This window comes from Podarcis melisellensis (assembly GCF_964234715.1).
Source record: "Podarcis melisellensis genome assembly, chromosome: 17".
Classification (NCBI taxonomy): Eukaryota; Metazoa; Chordata; class Lepidosauria; order Squamata; family Lacertidae; genus Podarcis; species Podarcis melisellensis.
The window spans coordinates 14,957,017-14,975,687 of NC_138534.1; the positions used below are offsets into that span (position 1 = coordinate 14,957,017).

The window sequence follows — 18,671 nt, forward strand, 5'->3', positions numbered from 1 at the left end:
CCAATTGTGACAAACATAGGTTGGAATGTAAACTTCTGCTTTCTTTAATTCCTACTTGCTACCCACATGAAATGAGGCCAATGGCTATGTGTGGCCTTGAGTCCACATGACTCTGGGCTAAATGATCCTTTCCAGCTATATGATTCTTAGTGGTCTGAGCTGTTCCTTTCCTTACTGGTGATATTCTGGACACTGTTCCTATTAATCTATCGACTGTTTCAAGTCCACACCTGTCCTAGGCCAGCCAGTCCATTTGATTACAGCAGTGTTTCCCAAACTTACCTTTCAGACTACAATTCCCAACAACCTTGACCACTGGTCTTGCCAGCTAGGGATGATGGGAGTTGTAGTCCAAAACAGCGGGAGACCCCAAGTTTGGGAAACACTGGATTACAGTAATGAACTGCAGCATGTCCAGCCCAGCACTTAGATTTCTTTCTCCTTCGTAATCCAAAAGGCTCTCCTATCATGTTGTAGCTAGGCTTGAGCACTGTGAGGCGGCTACTGAGTACGACTTAAGCCCCATCTGCCCTTCCCTGCCGCCCAAGAGGATAATCAAGCGTCCTAGTTATTTTCTTCTACTCATTGACTTGCCAATTATTCTCCTTTACTCATGAATGGGAATGGATGTTGTTCGCACTTGTTGTTTGTTATCCAATTAATCTACACGCACTGGCTGCGTTCCAGTGAGTAAGTACCGCAAGAGCAGCCAAGAATTTCAGACTGCTGGCGACATAACCACAGTGCTTGTGGTTCTTTGCCATCCGTCCTTAGCCATGGGATTCGACTGCACACACGGCTCTCTGGATTGCAGCAGCTGTGCACTACATCACTCCTTCTAATGCCGAACTCAGTCCCAGCGCGATGACAGCTTTGCAGCCAAACAGAGCCACTGAGCAACAAGGCCATACCTGTACGTTTGGGGGAATCTCGCAGTTTGGAGAAGTATAAACAAAACCTTTTTTAAAAGAGAGAGAAACCCGCCTTTAAGCGACAACTCACATCCCCTGCAAAACAGAAAATTGCATGGAAGGAAGGAGAATGAGGAAGAATGAGGAATGGTAAATGCACATATATAACCCAGTTCTTGACCACCTCGTTCTGTTAAACTCAGATGACCAGATAGGAGAAACGGATGAAGCTGGAAGGACAAGAAAATAAGATGAGGGGAAAAGGCTAAAAAGCAGGTGGGAGATGGAGGGGCTGAGAGTGGGAGAGGTGAAGGAAGCAGGAAGGATAACTGAAGCAGATATGAGAAACAGTGGGGCTGGGAAGGGGAGAAATCGAGGGGTTGGGCAGAGCAGAGGAGCCAGAGGAGGAAGGACACGGAGAGCAGAAACCTCTCACCTGCAACCTGGCAGTTGATGGTCACGTTTGCACCCAGGATGGTTTTCACGGTGCTCCCAATATCAACAGTGACAGCAGGCAACTCCTTGTTGACCAGGGTGGCTCTTGATGTCTTTATTAATGGCTTCCCTGTAAGCAGAAGGGATCGCGGATTATTAAATAGATAAGGAAAGAAGCAAGATATGGGCACCGCTACTCTTCCTGAAAATAGCGCAAGGAATTGGCACAGTCTGTATTTTGTCTCCTGGCTGTCACTGACAGCCCTCGATTAGGACTCCCATTTCCTTCTTCCCCCATTCTGCAAAATTTAGTATGATGCTAAAGCTGTGGTCTAAACCACTGAGCCTAGGGCTTGCCGATTGGAAGGTTGCCAGTTCGAATCCCTGCGACGGGGTGAGCTCCCGTTGTTCGGTCTCTGCTCCTGCCAACCTAGCAGTTTGAAAGCACGTCAAAGTGCAAGTAGATAAATAGGTACTACTCTGGCGGGAAGGTAAACGGTGTTTCCGTGTGCTTTAGTTTCCATCACGGTGTCTTGTTGCGCCAGAAGCGGCTTAGTCCTGCTGGCCACATGACCCGGAAGCTGTCTGCGGACAAACATTGGCTCCTTCGGCCAGTAAAGTGAGATGAGCTCTGCAACCCCAGAGTCATTCGCGACTGGACTTAACTGTCAGGGGTTCTTTACCTTTTTAAAGAGTCGCAAGCCTTCAGATGTTCTGCTATATCTTTCATCTTACAAACTGTCACTTTCTTCTTCAATTTTCTCTCTCCCTTAAGTCCGGTCACCCTCATTGGTGGGCAGTGTTGCGGCCAGGCCCCGGACCCACAAGTGATCCGACAAATGGCAGGCCGGATCGCTTGGCTGCTGGGTATTGGCCAATGCCATCAGCCCTTAGGGCGTTCCCCTGGCAGAAGGCCCAACCAGCAAATGGGGATGCTTGGGCTCACTCCCAGGAGTTGTTAAATTGCAGCCTTTTGTGGTTTACCCTTAGATGCACTCCCAGCAGATGGGCTGGAGTGGAATAGCAACGGTTTTACCCAATGCCTATCCCAAACCATTCTCTACTGTAACCAATAAAGTTGTTGCCATATTCAAACCAAAAACCCAAAATGCTGTTGTCCTGTGTGGTTATTCATCTCCCCTAGGAAACTGTGGGGTCATGGGGTCTTGGCATGTAAAACATTTTAACTTGCTTTGTACAAAATAGCCTATTCAGACTAGACCCTTCCTCTTTTGGAAGGAATTGCTCCTGATCATGCACAACCTTATGTACAGTGGTACCTCGGGTTACATACGCTTCAGGTTACAGATTCTGCTAACCCAGAAATAGAACCTCGGGTTAAGAACGTTGCTTCAGGATAAGAACAGAAATCGTGCTCCAGCGGCGCGGCGGCAGCGGGAGGCCCCATTAGCTAAAGTGGTGGTTCAGGTTAAGAACAGTTTCAGGTTAAGAACAGACCTCCAGAACGAATTAAATACTTAACCCGAGGTCCCACTGTACTTGCAAACTTCATCTCAAAGTCATCTCTTTCCCCCACATTCCCTATCTGGCAGCTATGTGCATGGATACAGGTGTGCAAAGGCAGCACTGTTTTGGAAACAATTCGAAGCATACAATTTGGAGAGAGGGGAGCATATACACAAATGGAGGATGCATAGAGATAATTTGGGGGGCAGCAAAAGACAAAAAGAAATGAAATAAAATAAAATGGAACCAGTAGCCCCTGGCATGGTAAAACATGCCCCGAGAATCTTGGCAGCTCTTATACGATTGAAAACAATATGGTGGTGTGTAAACTGGAGCATGATAACTGCTCATTCACATGTCAAATCCTACCTAAGTCTTTATTCTCTAAGATTAACGTCAAAAATCCTCTTGAACAGGAGAGCAAACTAGACAAATAGAAAGCCAGTTGCAACAATAAACGAAAATGTAACCGAAGCTGATATTTGCTTGACTATTGCCACAATCCTGATGTCTCAAGTATCTGTATACACATTCAGGGCTTCCTCCATAAAGTTAAGTTTCGTTCTCCTTGTGCCATTATTTGCATGTCTCCAGGGTAGGGCCCCAGAAGCTTGAGAAATTAACTTGTGCATCGAAGGGTTAATGGCTGCAAAGTCAGATGAACCACAGAAAATGTTCCATGCTGCTGGAGAGGGAAGAGCTCAAAACACCTCAGCCCAAGTGAGACTCCATCTAGCTTACGTTATCTTCTTGTATTGGGGCCAGCCCACTTCCGAAGGCATTAATGTTTGTGAGAGAGCTTCTCAGTGCTGGCCGGCTGCATGCTTATCTCCCAGAAGTGGGATTGTTCATGGGCCAGCAGAAGACAGAATGGATGCCGTCGTGTGATTCCGCGGGCTTGGGCCCAAAACAGGAGCCTACAAGGCTATGAATTAATCCAGCTATAAATCAACAGTGGCACTAAGAGGGGAAAAGCTGGCTAAGAAAGGATGGGTGGAAGAGGGAGGAGAAGGAGGAAGAATTATGGGTGCTTTAGTTGGCGGCGGCAACCAAAATGGTTAAAATCTGGTTTTGTTCCTGTCCTCCTGCCTCTCCGCAGATCCCGCTGCCGTGAATTAAAATCCATAAACTGGCCTGACAGCTGAAATGGACTCATGTGGAATAGGCAGCAAGCTAATCCACGTATTTTGAGAGGGTGCCATGAAGTCCTGGTGCTGTGCAGATTCACTTTCAGTAGCACTTTTTGTACAGGGCCAGGACTCTAGTGTCCCTGAGACATCAACGTAGAGCAGCATATCCAAGCACAAACATGTTCCATTCAGTCACGGAAAGTTCACCAAGTTCTGATGTTTTACAGGGTGCTCCTAAATCAAGGAGGAGGAAAGAGAGACCTCAAATGGCAATTGGGCTTTTAATTTTTCCTGGTGGTTTCTTCTTCTTCTTCTTTCACAATCTCTTCGTTAGATTAAATATCTGTCAGCTGCTCAGCCCATAAAAAGTAGCAAACTACTCCAAAAATGGAACCACATTTTCTCTCTGGGCCCCCATGTGCTAAATTAATCAAAGAGGCTGAGTGTTTCATTTAGACTGCACAAAGCTTACCCACTTCCTCTGCAGAAAAGTTCTGGGCTCCACTTTTGAAAGAAAATGTGTGCGGTTTATTTTTCCTCCTCCTTCTTTTGGTTAATTGCATTTTCATTATCTCAAACTTGGTGTCCAGATTTCCAGCAGCTGAGTGACTGGGCACTTTCAACTCCTGCTTGACGGATGAGGCTATTCAGAACCTTCCTTCAAGTAGTGTTGTCTCTTGAAAATATGACCCAGAGGGCCTCGCATTTGCTAATTTGTTTGCATGAGAAAATGAAATCAAGACATGGAGCATTTTATTAGAAAAATGATTGCTGGTTGCTGAAAACCCAAAGGCATATCTATCTGTTTCGTGTATGCCCCTCTTCCAGCTTTTTCGGGAGACAGTGATTGATTAGCCTCCGTTGGATGAAAACTGTGACTTGAATGAAGAGGCTTTCTTCCAAAATTGTATTCTATACTTATAGCCTTTGAAACTTGCCCATCAGGAGCATAACTGGCTGCAAAGGCTCTCTGCAGAATGGATTGTTATGTCCTGCCACAAAATGCTAAGCCTGAAAACTCCCATGTTAAATCCATTTTTGATACCATTCCATTGTTGATAGGAGAGTTCCATAACAGATGAATTATTCCAGTGTTTTATATTACAGTGAAGTTTTTTTGAAAAGGGTCTACATTCTCCTAATTGCATTAGTTTTTCAAGGAGACACAACTGTTCTGATTTTCAATGGAAATATTCCAAAAGCAGGCATAAAGCACGCAGAGAGAGAGAGAGAGAGAGAGAGAGAGAGAGAAAGGAAGGAAGGAAGGAAGGAAGGAAGGAAGGAAGGAAGGAAGGAAGGAAGGAAGGAAGGAAGGAAGGAAGATGCATTTGGACATAACACAAAACCTGGGTTGGGAAACCTCAGACCAGGGGCCAAAGGCAGCCCTCCAAGTCTCTCTCTATAGCCCTAACCACAGTTTCCATCAAAGAAAACAACAAACTGCTGTAAGTTTACATTGAAGCAGTTGTTTCTGATCCCCTCCTTGCAGCTGGGGAGGCGTAGGGAGCAGGTTTGCTGCATGGAATGTGAACTATGGTTTAGCATTACATCCAAACAAGATAAGCATCATGCTGTATATCAGGGGAAGGTGACCTTTTTTAAAAGATACCCACACACCTGAAACCTTGTGGTACATAGCGTGTTCTCCTTCATGGCGGTGGGGTCTAACAAGACATCCCACTGTTGCTGGGCAGGTACAGATAGCTGGCCACCATTGCAATTGGGCTCCCCTTGTCGTTGGAAAGAATTTGATGTTGCCATTTTGTGATTGACAGCCAAAAAGTATACTGTATATTTCCTGCGCAGCGTTGAGCTTCCTCTTTTCGCTGTGTGCATCGGATCAGCTGCCCACCCTCCCTATATTTAGGGTTGTTCGTATTGACCTTGTTCTGCCTGTCATGGGGTCATCTGCTTTTGGGGAAGGGCCCGGTAGGAATTTTGTCCATTTGGCAGATTGGCTGGTGCCATTTGGTTTTTGCCTACTGCGTAGCAAATCGTCACAACTTGTAAGCTTGTGGTTAGGCATTGGTTTTATGAATTGGTTGGTGGAGGATTAGCTGTGCCTGCCCCTCCAATGCTGCTGCTGCAAGGGTGTTCCGTTAAAGGAACCCAGGGGCTCACCATGCTTTTGTCTGCAACCCCTGTCAAGGGGCTAGGGCCACACAAGAGCCCCTGGGAGCATTTGGGGAGAGGTGAGGGCATGGTTCCCAGCTCCATCTTTCTCCCCAAAATGTTTTCCCTTTCTGACTTTCACAGGCGTGCGAATGTCAGTCTGTCCCCGTGTGGGGTCAGATAGTCACAACCAATGCCTAAGCAACCACTCACAATTTTTGTGTTTTAATAAAGTTGTGGCCAAAATTATGCCAAAAACCTTAAACAAAAATTCTGTGTAAATTGTGATTTATTGGGGTGGCTTGGGGACCTCGAAACACAATTTACCGAGGTTTTAATGTCACTGAATGCACATGAGTGATAGATAATAACCCTGTCAGAAACTTTACAATATCTGCAAGGGCTTTGCACCTCGGACTCTGGCCTGCTCCACATTTGGGCTTAACTTTTCAAAAACAGAAGAGGAAAAAGGAAGTATTTCTGTGATGACTGCAAGGAACATATTACCTGCTAACGTGACAGCAATGGAAACAGAGTCAGATCCCAACGCATTCGTTGCATTGCAGGTATAGAATCCAACGTCTTCTTCGACAGGCTCCAGAATTTGCAAGGAGTCATCTGGCTGAAGAAGTATCCTGCAGCGACAGACCAATATGTAAGTCTAAGATCCCTTGCCAAGTATGCTATTACTCAGCACTAGCTATTTAAATAAATATATATGCAGAATGACAAGTTACAAGGCCTCATGCATTCCAGTTTTGCAGATTCTGTTTAATTAAATAACAAGTTTTGAAATCCAGCAATAACAAACCACATAAGGCATCTGTAGCCTTCTGTTTTTTAAACTACGCACACATTAACTTTTCAGGTTCTACCTTGATACGACACACTGCTGTGTGCATTGGCTTCCAAAGCAGAGGTGAACGACGTTGACTTGTTCAAGCCCTACTGCATGTCTCAGTGCCTTGCAGCCTCCCCACTGCAGCTTCATAGCGCCAGTTAATTGCAATCTCTGGGACTCCAGTACAAAGACATAGTCTTCACAACCATGTCCCAAGGCAGGCAATGGTCCCCAAGGACCTGGTGACTACCTCCACCTGCGCCGGTCCTCTGCCTAACCATCATTTTGGTCAATACGGTCACCTCAAAGCGCCACATCATTCTTCCATTTCACCTTTCCCCAGAAAACATGCATATATTTGTTGCCGAGCCTCCAAATATCTGAGGTTGCCTTAGCTAAGTTCCCTCCCTTCCCAGTCTGGGATGTTCATATTCCAAGGCTTCTCCAACTATGTGACTAAATTTGATGCAAGGGGGAGCGAAATATTGGATTAGGGAAATCCTCTTTCAAATGTCATTATCGTGTGAATGTTGAAGACTAGGGGGCTGCCAATTTTTAAGGAGCAAATTCCACTGACTTCAGCGCAAGTAGCATCACGATCTCTCCCGTGGGGACTACTGGAAACAGCCCATTAACAACCTCTTGTTTTTCATAGACAATGCTACTTCGAATACCTATACATTCTTCTGAATAATTTATCCCAGAACAGGACTCCAAAATGTGCTGAAAACCACGCTGTCACTGTTGGCTGTTCTGAGATGGCAGCCCCACTGGCTGCTTCATCTTCAAGCCTCTTAATATTGTATGAGGCAGGGTTTGCCAACTTTTCTGAGCCCATGGGCATATTTACAAACCAGAAAAACTGTTGTGGGCATCTCTCTCTCTCTCTCTCTCTCTCTCTCTCTCTCTCTCTCTCTCTCTCTCTCTCACACCATCCTATTATTTTGGCTGCAGTGTCAGGCGTCTCCCAAACCTAATATCAGTAGGAGAAGGGTGGGTATGAGACCCTACAGGCAACAGGGCAGGCCTCTGCAAGTGGTGCAGGTGTGCCTTAAGGTGCCACTTTAAGGTAAAAGGTAAAGGACCCCTGGACGGTTAAGTCCAGTCAAAGGCGACTCTGGGGTTGCAGCGCTCATTTCACTTTCAAGCCTAGGGAACTGGCGTTTCTCCACAGACAGCTTTCTGGGTCATGTGGCCAGCAGGACTAAACTGCTTCTGGTACAACAGAACACCATGACGGAAACCAGAGCGCATGGAAATGCCATTTACCTTCCCACCGTGGCGGTACCTATTTATCTACTTGCACTGGCATGCTTTCGAACTGCTAGGTAGGCAGGAGCTGGGACAGAGAAAGGGGAGCTAACCCTGTCGTGGGGATTCGAACTGCCAGTCTACTGATCGGCAAGCCCAAGAGGCTCAGTGGTTTAGAGCACAGCACCACCCGTGTCCCTGGAGCCACTTTGGTGACCTCTGAGTAAAGGAATTAAATCTGAAATCTGGTTGACACTAAAGAAAGGAGCTCGAAGCTGGCCAGAACCTCCCTTCTTTCATCTGATGATGTAGATTTTTCTCTACCAAAGTTCATGGCACAATATACCTGCTGCTCTTGGTCTGTCACAACTGCACATTTGATTTTTGATTCTGATTTTTTTTTTTTTTTTTGCTGCTGCTGCAAAATTAGCAATCAGATTACTGGATTTCATGCTTTCTGCTTCCAGGGAAATCTTTCTACATTGCTTTCTTGTCTATCAGCAGAATTCTGTGTACTTGCCAGGAACTGCTGTGTGCTGCAGAGAATTCTGGGGCATGTACTAAAGTGCAAACTCAGCTCACGAGGCAAGTCCTACTGTTCCTCACTGTTAACTCTGTATGAACTGAGATTTTGTGCCCCTAGCATGTGGACAGCATTAGAAGACAGCTTCACACTGCGCATGATTATGCCAGACAAACTCTTTCAGGGAAGATTTTCTACCATTTAACACTTTCTCATAGATGAACCTGATAAATTTATGAGGACCCCCCAGCTTGAAAACCTTTATTGTATGCAGTTGAGGACACACTGGTAGCAGGTTTCTGGGGTCTCTGTGTGATGCCTTCCTTTCTATGGAAAAATGTTTTGTGATTCCTGAGGATATATCTGCTTAGCACCGGGAATGAAGAAGGGTAAAAAGCACAAAACATTCATGAACTGGAGAGAAACTGGAAGGGAGTGAGATTGTGAGTTGACAGATGGCAGGGAGGAAAAGGGTTAAGAAGCCTCTTCCTGTTCCTTCCTTTTGCCTGAAGAATGTCTTAGGCTGCTTTTCATTTAAAACAGCAACACCACACACTGGGAGAAAAAGGCATGCCATTTCTAGTTTAGCCCTGAATTCTTCATTATCTGATTTGCTGACTATCTGAATTCTGTGCCTGCCACCTATGTGATCCTGCGTAATTGCAAGCCTGTGTAAACAACAGCAATGCAGTTTATTCAAACTCAAGAGATCATTGGGATAAACCATACTTTGCAAGTGACAAGCAGACAACTAAGATCCAGGGAGTCTAGTTGACTTTTCCAAGACCACACAAGGAACCTAGTAGCAGCGATCTCTCATCTTTCACATCCCATGGGCCAATTCCAACGTTAATCTTGCCTACTTGCGTTTCGAAATAGCATAAAAGGAAGCAGCCAGGAAAAGGATGGTAATAATAACAATGATGCAGATATTTGCAAACTGGGAGATGGGAATGAGTCTGTGACTCAACTCATACGCAGCCCCTTTGCAGTAAAGTAGTGTAAAGACTGGACCTCCAAACATTTTGGGACTTTTCCTGGCCACGTCTGTTAATACTGTTCCAAAGGAAAAGTAGGAAAATGTAACTTCAGAAGGAGGCCCCAGCTTCTTCCCAAGCAGCTGGGAAAATCCCCACATCCCACTAACTGGACAAAATCATTATTATGTATTAAAAACATTTGTAGCATATTACATATCCATCATCTTTAGAAATTGTCATCTGTTCCAGGCTTCTCTAGCAATAGTCCCCTGTTTTAACCGAGGGAATATCTGGCATTTGCAAAACAGGGGAAGCGTCTACAACAGTTATACAGTGGTACCTTGGGTTACATACGCTTCAGGTTACATATGCTTCAGGTTACAGACTCTGCTAACCCAGAAATAGTACCTCGGCTTAAGAACTTTGCTTCAGGATGAGAACAGAAATCGTGCTCCGGTGGCGCGGCGGCAGCAGGAGGCCCCATTAGCTAAAGTGGTGCTTCAGGTTAAGAACAGTTTCAGGTTAAGAACGGACCTCCAGAATGAATTAAATACTTAACCCGAGGTACCACTGTATATGCAAAGCAAAAGCACCCAATCCCAAGATTATAGGGATCAGGGGGGTCCTTTTGAGAGAGGGAAATGCATAAAAAATAGGTGGGGGTGCACTCAGAAACAGACCCTCCAAGTGTCCCTATTTTCCAGAGTTAATCCCGCAGAGCCCAGGGCTTGCCAATCGGAAGGTCGGTGGTTCGAATCCCCACGATAGGGTGAGCTCCCGTTGTTCAATCCCTGCTCCTGCCCACATAGCAGTTCGAAAGCACACTAGTGCAAGTAGATAAATAGGTACCACTCTAGTGGGAAGGTAAACAGCGTTTCCGTGCGCTGCTCTGGTTTCGCCAGAAGCGGCTTAGTCCTGCTGGCCACATGACCCGGAATAACTGCCTGTGGACAAATGCCAGCTCCCTCGGCCTGTAAAGCGAGATGAGCACCACAACCCCAGAGTCGTCCGTGACTAGACTTAATGGTCAGGGGTCCCTTTACCTTTACTTTTTTTAATCCCAAATTTACAGAAGCTGGGGAGGCATAGCCAGGATTTATTTTAGGAGGGGGACAGGCTTTATGTTATTGAGGGGGAAGTACCAAGTTATCTGAGATGCAATTGGTCATTTAGTTAAAGTATTTTTGTTTATTTACTTGATTGATTGAAGCCCCCCTGCCCCCCCGCCATGGCTGCGCCCATGCATCCAGGGTCTGATTTGATCCTGGAATGTCCCACTTTCCTTAGGACATCCCTATTTTGATCATCAAAATGTTTCAGGGTATGGAGTCCGTCCCCCCCCCCCAACCAAGGAGATAAGTAACTCCACAACCTTTAGAAGACATCCGAAGGCAGTCCCTGTATAGGGAAGCATTTAAAATGTTTAATGTTTTATTATGTTTTCATACATGTTGGAAACTGCCTAGAGTGGCTAGGGAAACCCAGTCAGATGGGCAGCATATAAGTACAGTACAGTCGTACTTTGGTTTTTGAACAGAATGCGTTCCGGAAGTCCGTTCGACTTCCGAATTGTTCGGAAACCAAGGCGAAGCTTCCGATTGGCTGCAGAAGAGTCCTCAAGCCAATCGGAAGCTGCGCTGGATGTTCACAAAGTTCGCAAACCAGAACACCTACTTCTGGGTTTGCAACATTCGAGTTCTGAGTTGTTCGTGAACCAAGGGATGACTGTAATGAAATTGTCGTCATCCTTGTTTTAATTGGGAAAGTGTTGGAGGATATGCAAGAACTTAGGTCTGTATGAGATCATGCTTGTGGAGCAGAGGGTGGGAGCCAAGTATAGAGTCTATATCACTCATAGGGGTGGCTGTGGCATGGAGATTTTGGAGATAATATGCCACAGACCTTGTGTTATCAATGGCGCCTCTGTATCATTCATAATCACACATAAATATACACAGGTATGCTGGACTTGGGCCAAAGGGTTTCCAAGCTTGGGCCTCTGAAAATCTATAGGTGGCCCTAACACCTACCCCCCCCCTCTCTCTCTCTCTCTCTCTCTCTCTCTCTCTCTCTCTCTCTCTCATTTTGCAGCTACCACTTCAAAAAAGCTAATACTAGAAACTTCCTCAACCCGTTCTTAAGTTGAATGGTGGTGGTGGGGACTATAGGCAAGGTTGCTTTTCTCAGAAGAAAATTGCAGCAGCTGTTTTACATAAATCGTTTTGCCAGGATGATGACAGAAAAAGAAATTGGGGGAGTAACCGAGGCAAAAGAGGATGCGAAAGCTGGAATGAGAAAGCCCATCCGAGTGCAATCAAAGTCTAGTTGCTTACCATGTGCTGATGAGATTTTTTTTTTCCCCTTGAATGAAAACTACTGCCTCATGAACCACAAAGTTAAGGATATTTGATCTCACCCTCAGCTCCATGGGTGGCAACACTCTAAAACAAACCAGATTAAGGCCACCCATCAAATACTTTTTTTTGGGTGGGAGGGGAAAAGCAAACTAGGGAAGGGCAGCTCACAGACTCTACCTTTAAAACACATTTGAAGCACATTTTACTCCTCAAAGAATTCTCAGCACCCTCATAGAGTAACAATTCCCAGCCACCCTTAATAAACTACAGTGGCCAGAATTCTCTGAGGAGTAAAAACGTGCTTCAAATGTATAGTGTGTACGCAGAAAAGGTTCTGTCCTACCAAAAGCAATGTTGAGCTTCCTATTGCTCTGCAACATGTAGGAGGCGAAAAGGATCTGGCCTTACATATTTAGGAAGGCTTTCGACTTCATCGAAAGAGGTCCGGGGTCTTCTTAAGCAGACCATAAAGAAGAGGGTCATTCCTTCCTCCAGAAAGTGTAGCCTTCAAGATGGCATGTAATCGCTACACGTCTATTTAGAAACCAGCCTCTGCAAAACTCACACTTGTGTGCACAAAATACCCTTTTAGTACACAGGTAAGTGTCTGCTGGTTCAGCATCTGAATAGCATAGCACGGTCATGAACAAGGTCTTGAAAAGGAGTACTCAAATAGTTAGGACTGCTTCACACGTTGCATTTTGAGGTGTACATCTGAGATGCTTTAGGCATACACCTAAAAATGCGCTACTTGAATGGGACAAATGCATTTGTAAACTGACCGCACTTCCAACTTGACTGTACTCTTTGTAGTAACCCCAAGTTTGCCTCTACAAAAAGAAAAAGAAATGTATGAAATGGTACTATGGATGGTAAGTAAAGGTAAAGGGACCCCTGACCATTAGGTCCAGTCGTGGCCGACTCTGGGGTTGTGGCGCTTATATCGCTTTACTGGCCGAGGGACCTGGCGTACAGCTTCCGGGTCATGTGGCCAGCATGACTAAGCCGCTTCTGGTGAACCAGAGCAGCACACGGAAACACCGTTTACCTTCCCACTGGAGCGGTACCTATTTATCTACTTGCACTTTGATGTGCTTTCGAACTGCTAGGTTGGCAGGAGCTGGAACTGAGCAACGGGAGCTCACCCCGTTGCGGGGATTCAAACCGCTGACCTTCTGATCGGCAAGTCCTAGGCTCTGTGGTTTAACCCACAGCACCAACCACATCCCTTACTATGGATGATACCGAGAGGGAAAATACGTTATTTACCTAAATTGAGAATCACAGAATTGTAGAGTTAGAAGGGACCTCAAGGGTGATCAAGTCCAACCCCCTGCGTTGCACGTATCTCCTCACAGGACTCATTCCACTCTATTGAGAGCACCTCACCCCAAGAAGTTGCCAAAACCTGGAACCAACTATTTGCTCCCTAACAACAAAGCACTATATTGGTGCACATATACTACTCAAGCACATTTACTTGCAGCGTGGGATCAAGATACAATTTTCTCTTGCTTGATATCAAGCTTAATCCTTGTGTGGACTTAATGAATATCAATTTATTTTTAAAATCATGACATGCACACAAATACCTATACACCACACCACAGTAAGTTCAAACAGAATGTGTGTATTATTATTATTATTATTATTATTATTATTATTATTATTATTATTATTATTATTATTATCATTCACTTTATGGGCAGTTTCCCAACAGGACGTAACCACTGGCTATGCAAATCTGTGCATGCAACTCTCTACTGGCCAGAAAGATATTTTTACAGGACGATGTCCAATCAAATATATATACCATAGGCCTATTCTTGATTAAGACTGAATGTGCTTTTCATAACAAATACATTCCTGTTCTTACATTGAGGGTGGGAGAGTTACACACGTTTTGCTTTTAGTGGTAAAAATCAAATGTATCATCTGCCAGGGAAATAACAACAATAATAATGAATGAAAATGCTGTTTTAAAAAGCAACGATGCTGCAAATGCTAGCAAATTGCAGAAATCGTTGCACTTGGAGAGCTTCTAGCCGCAGAAAAGGGAGAGCAGCAAGCAAGCTAATTCTGTATCTAAACCGCAAGCGATGAACTGCACCTTGGATAAATCACAAACTTGCTAGATCCCCCGACAAAAACAGCCATTTAAAATTAATTTTAGCTCTGAGAGTTGACTCTTGTGCGCCTTCTCATTTCCTAGGCTGACCCCGGTGACCGTACTCGGATATTTAACCTCAGGCCCATAACTTACGCATAGAGGAAACATGTACTGGCAGCAGATTCTTGGTTGGCTGCCTTGTAAATACGTCAACTATTGCAGATGCCTCTGAGCACACTAGCAGGTCTTAAGCTGCTCTCTCATATGGCCACCCAACCCCTGTGCATGCGTAGCGCCACAAATGAACACACAGCTGAACGCATAGCGAGGATACAAGGCCCCAGACACATGATCAAATATCGCCAGCCGTAAGAAAACGACACAGAAAGGAGTTTTGCTTAAAAAGAAAAGCAAAACGAAAACATCCCCCCTTTTCTGCACAAATTAGAAGCTGCCTTGTACTGTGTTCTCTCCCAACGACTCAAGCCCCCTTAAAACAATGGAAAACAAACTTTTTTGGCAAGGATGCCACAAGTCAAAGCTAATGCGTAAGATGTGCTACTCTGTTGTGCCTGTGTTATATAGTGGGCAGGGGGCTGGACTTGGCCTGGAAGAAACTTTAGCTATTGTAAATGATGGGGCTGTATCTTTTATCACATGTGAAACTTTCCCATATATAGCTGCAGCTGCTGTTAATAATGACTGCTCACTTCGCCAATTTAACCCAAACCTAAAATGGTATTATTTTTCACTTGGGTGTGTAAATAATCATCACTATATGCTGATCATTCAGAGAACTCGGAGGAATTTATTACAGATGGGTGTTTGACAGTTCAGGCTACAGGTTTTATTGCCCATGAAGAGTTCGGAAATGAAGAAGCAGGGTTCTTGGTGAAGCAATTCTCTCCCTGCCAACATAGGAGAGGGAACATGTCTTGACTGAAATCTGCCCCCCCTCGTGTTCTTGACAACCCCCTAAGCCCTTCGAACAATTAAACAGTTCCTTTTCACTGTGAATCATCAATCTTGCTAAAAAGATTCTATGCTAATTATGTTTCAAACTACTTTTTTAAATAAAAAGTCAAAATCAGCAAGAGACCGGCGGTGTCAGGGTGCTTTTTTAAAAAATAATGAGTTCTGAGTTGCTCTTTATTAAACAAAGTTCTGTGTTCCCCATTTACTGTACTCAGGAATCTATTTTTTAAAAGGCTGTAATTTCCCCTGCTTTTGGCCAAAGTGGATGAAATTTAAAGTCACAAGGGTCCCTTCAGAATATATTAAACCTGCTAGGTTGTAGGTATTTCATGCAGGGAATCTTTAAAGTTAAATTCATATTAACAGTCTATAGCTTTTTCATTTTCTGCCAGAATTTGCAGGCCTGGCTACTTCCATCTGAGTGAAGTGTGTCAAATTTTAGAATTTATAGCTGCAGAATGATAGCTGCAGTGGTTTTTTTGTTTTTTTGTTTTTGAAAGGGCAGAATTTACAGTTCTGGGATGAGTGCTGTAGGAACCATAGGGGAGGCATGAAACAAAGAACATGGATCCTCAGGAAATACTGTGGTGGCAGAAATGTAACCCCCCCGAAATGACCCTGTTACCCCAAGGGGTGGGGGTAGGCTTCCCCAGATTTTCTTGCGCTGCAGTGGGGATCTCGCCATTGATCTCTTCATAGGGGAAGGTATTGATCCATGCACTGAATAACAAAGACAGGTTTTAATCAGTGGTCGTCACATGGACAGTACCACTCCACACTGTGTGTGCATGCTTGCAAAATGTGCCCCCAGAACAGGAACTGTGAACATCAAAGGATAAATACTACAACAGAAAACGAAGGAAGTGCATAGCTTAATCCTTGGGAAGGTAAAATCAACAGAATTTGTTACCTTTTGCTGAACTGCACAACTTCTCCATTCTTTGCCCAGCTAATGGTGGGCTTTGGGTTCCCAACCGCCTCACAGTGAAGAAGCACACTTAGCGTCCCGCTAGCTAAAACGACAGTATGTCCGAGATGGGTGACCACTTCGGAGGCGGAGAGCTGCTGGGCCGCAGATATCTTCTTGAGAATGGCAGGCTTTCTATGAGGTCCCCGCGAGCCGTTTGTCAGCTCTGGTGATGAGGACAAGTGGGCTTCAGCCGAAGACGTTCTCAAGGAGCTGGTGAACTCGGAAAAATACTTGCTGAACGGGACCTCCACCGAAGCAGAACTGACCCTGCTCCCTTGCGTTTTGAAAAGGGACTCCTGATGTTCCAAATGGCTCTTGAAAATTTCATGGGCCAGCTGCGCAACCAGCTGCTTGCTATAGACATCCTGAACTTCCTCTGGCTGTTGGGACAAGTTTCTCAGGATGTCGTCCAAACGATCCTGGTTGGCGACCATGGTGAAAGGAAGGGTGTACTCCTGGCCTTGATCTTCCTCGGAAGAGATGTTTCTCTCCGCAGAGTCCTGACCTTCCCATGGCTCTGGGTGGTCGCGAGGCCAGCCTCTGTACTCCAAAAGCCTGGAGACAATATCATCGTACCGGCTGCTAGAGTCAGTAAGAAGCCCCCGCTTCTCAGTTTTGCTTCCGTTGAAGAGGATTCCGTTCTGATGCTTCTCCTGGGCGTGCAAAGCTTCATTCAAGCTGGCCTTCCTTGTGGCTTCTTCTTCTTTCATCATCCCAAGTGACAAGGCGGCCATGCGCTTGTTGTGGCCTCCTATGAGCTTAATCACAAAATGCTCCCGAGCCAGCCCTGCTGTGCAGGTGTAAGTCCCCGTATCGGAGGGCTTCAACCGATGAATTTTCATATATCCATACGGAGCAATAGTCACGTGAGCCGAGCTGATGAGCCGCTTGCCATCTTTCTCCCATGTGATCATTGGCTTCCGGAACCTTCTCACGGGGCACCTGAGGATGACGGAGGTTTTGGGGAGAAGGTAGGCGTACCCGCCAACAACGAAGTGCAGCTTTCTCTGTTTCCTTGTTTGGATGAAGACTTTCTTTTGAGCCATGATGAGAGGGGTTTGCTTGTGAGATGGCCTCTGGTGTCCTGAAATGTAATTAATAATGTTTGGAAATGGAACCACATCATCTCTCCTAGCAAGTTCGGGTGGAAACTAGAATTGGGTTATTCCCTCGCCCCCATTTTGTTTCAGTTAATCTGTGATATGTTGTGATCAGATTGCGCATGCCCTGTTCTACTTCCACAACATCGGCTGCTGCTGTGGCAGGAGGCAGGGAGGGCCAAAGAGAGCATGACATGATAAAGGTAAAGGGTAAAGGTAAAGGACTGTTAAGTTCAGTCAAAGGAGACTATGGGGTTGCAGTGCTCATCTCACTTTCAGGCCAAGGGAGCCAGAGTTTGTCCACAGATAGCTTTCTAGGTCATGTGGCCAGCATGACTAAGCCACTTCTGGTGAAACCAGAGCAGCGCACAGAAACGCCGTTTACCTTCCCGTTGCAGTGGTACCTATTTATCTACTTGCACTGGTGTGCTTTCGAACTGCTGGGTTGGCAGGAGCTAGGGGTGAGCAACAGGAGCTCGAATGACATATCATGGGGTAATCCTCAAACCCAGCCCGCCAGCTGTTTTGGGACTACAATTCCCATCATCAGCTAGGGATGATGGGAGTTGTAGTCCCAAAACAGCTGGAGGACCGGGTTTGGGGATGCCTGCACTATATCATGGCATGGGGCACTACACTCTAATCTAGGAGAGAGGAAGGGAAATCAGCACGGAGATATCATTTTCAGTAGCACCTCAGTGTTGTCCAGAAATGTCGTTTGCACCTCATCAAACAAAATAAACAGCTTCATTTGGGCACTGGCTGTTATTTTAGCTATTATGATTTACAGCAAATAGGTGGGTGGCAGCTACAGCCCCTCCCCCAAATCAGAAAACAGCAATGCACGTCCCGTTGCTGAAGGTCTTTCCATGAAGGAGCCCATCTAATGAATACAAGGAAGGTGCGAAAGAAAAAGGGGAACTCCCCTTGTTAAATGTTCATCGTTTCAGCCCTGTGAGGCCCCACAGCTGAGAGCAGCAAGGAGGAATAAATGCAGTGGAGTCTCGAGGGTGTGATGTGAAGCAGAACAAATCTAGTTTGAGCGGGTTGAAAACCCCACGGTGGATAATATTAGACTTCATTAGTTATGTGGGTCCCTGCAGTTCAGATCTCTGTGCCAGACAACTGAAAAGAATATGAGGACTGGGTCATGGATTTTGAAAATAATGTTACATTTTGCACTTAGAAATCAAATCCCAATGTAGCATTTATGAATGGCCCATCCATGTATAAATCACAGCTGTTGCAAACTTATACAAACAAGGCCCCCAATTCTTTCCTTCTCACTGTACTTCTCCATTTTTCAGGCAAAAGTTATGATACACGAGTAGCGTACTAATCTTAAATGACATTATACTAAACACATAGGGCGACACCCACCATTTCCTGATTCCCCCCTCCCATATTTTTTGAGGGGGGCGCACTGAGGGTACAAGGGATGGGTGGAACAGTTCTGCCAATGAGGGACCCTGTTAAACATCACCCATAAACCTCTGGAACACTGAACCT

General features: G+C 45.4%; 1 protein-coding gene across 3 annotated transcripts in view; it reads right to left on the reverse strand.

The window, feature by feature from the left end:
• ADAMTSL1 (ADAMTS like 1) overlaps positions 1-18,671 on the reverse strand; it is a 465,616-nt gene that overhangs the window by 35,599 nt on the left and 411,346 nt on the right. For all 3 annotated transcript variants that reach the window (XM_081893676.1, XM_081893674.1, XM_081893675.1), the window contains 3 exons: positions 16,003-17,146; positions 6,563-6,690; positions 1,348-1,476 (listed from right to left, as the gene is read on the reverse strand). In XM_081893676.1, the coding sequence (XP_081749802.1) occupies positions 1,348-1,476; positions 6,563-6,690; positions 16,003-17,146 (1,401 nt within the window). The remainder of the gene's footprint in view (positions 1-1,347; positions 1,477-6,562; positions 6,691-16,002; positions 17,147-18,671) is intronic.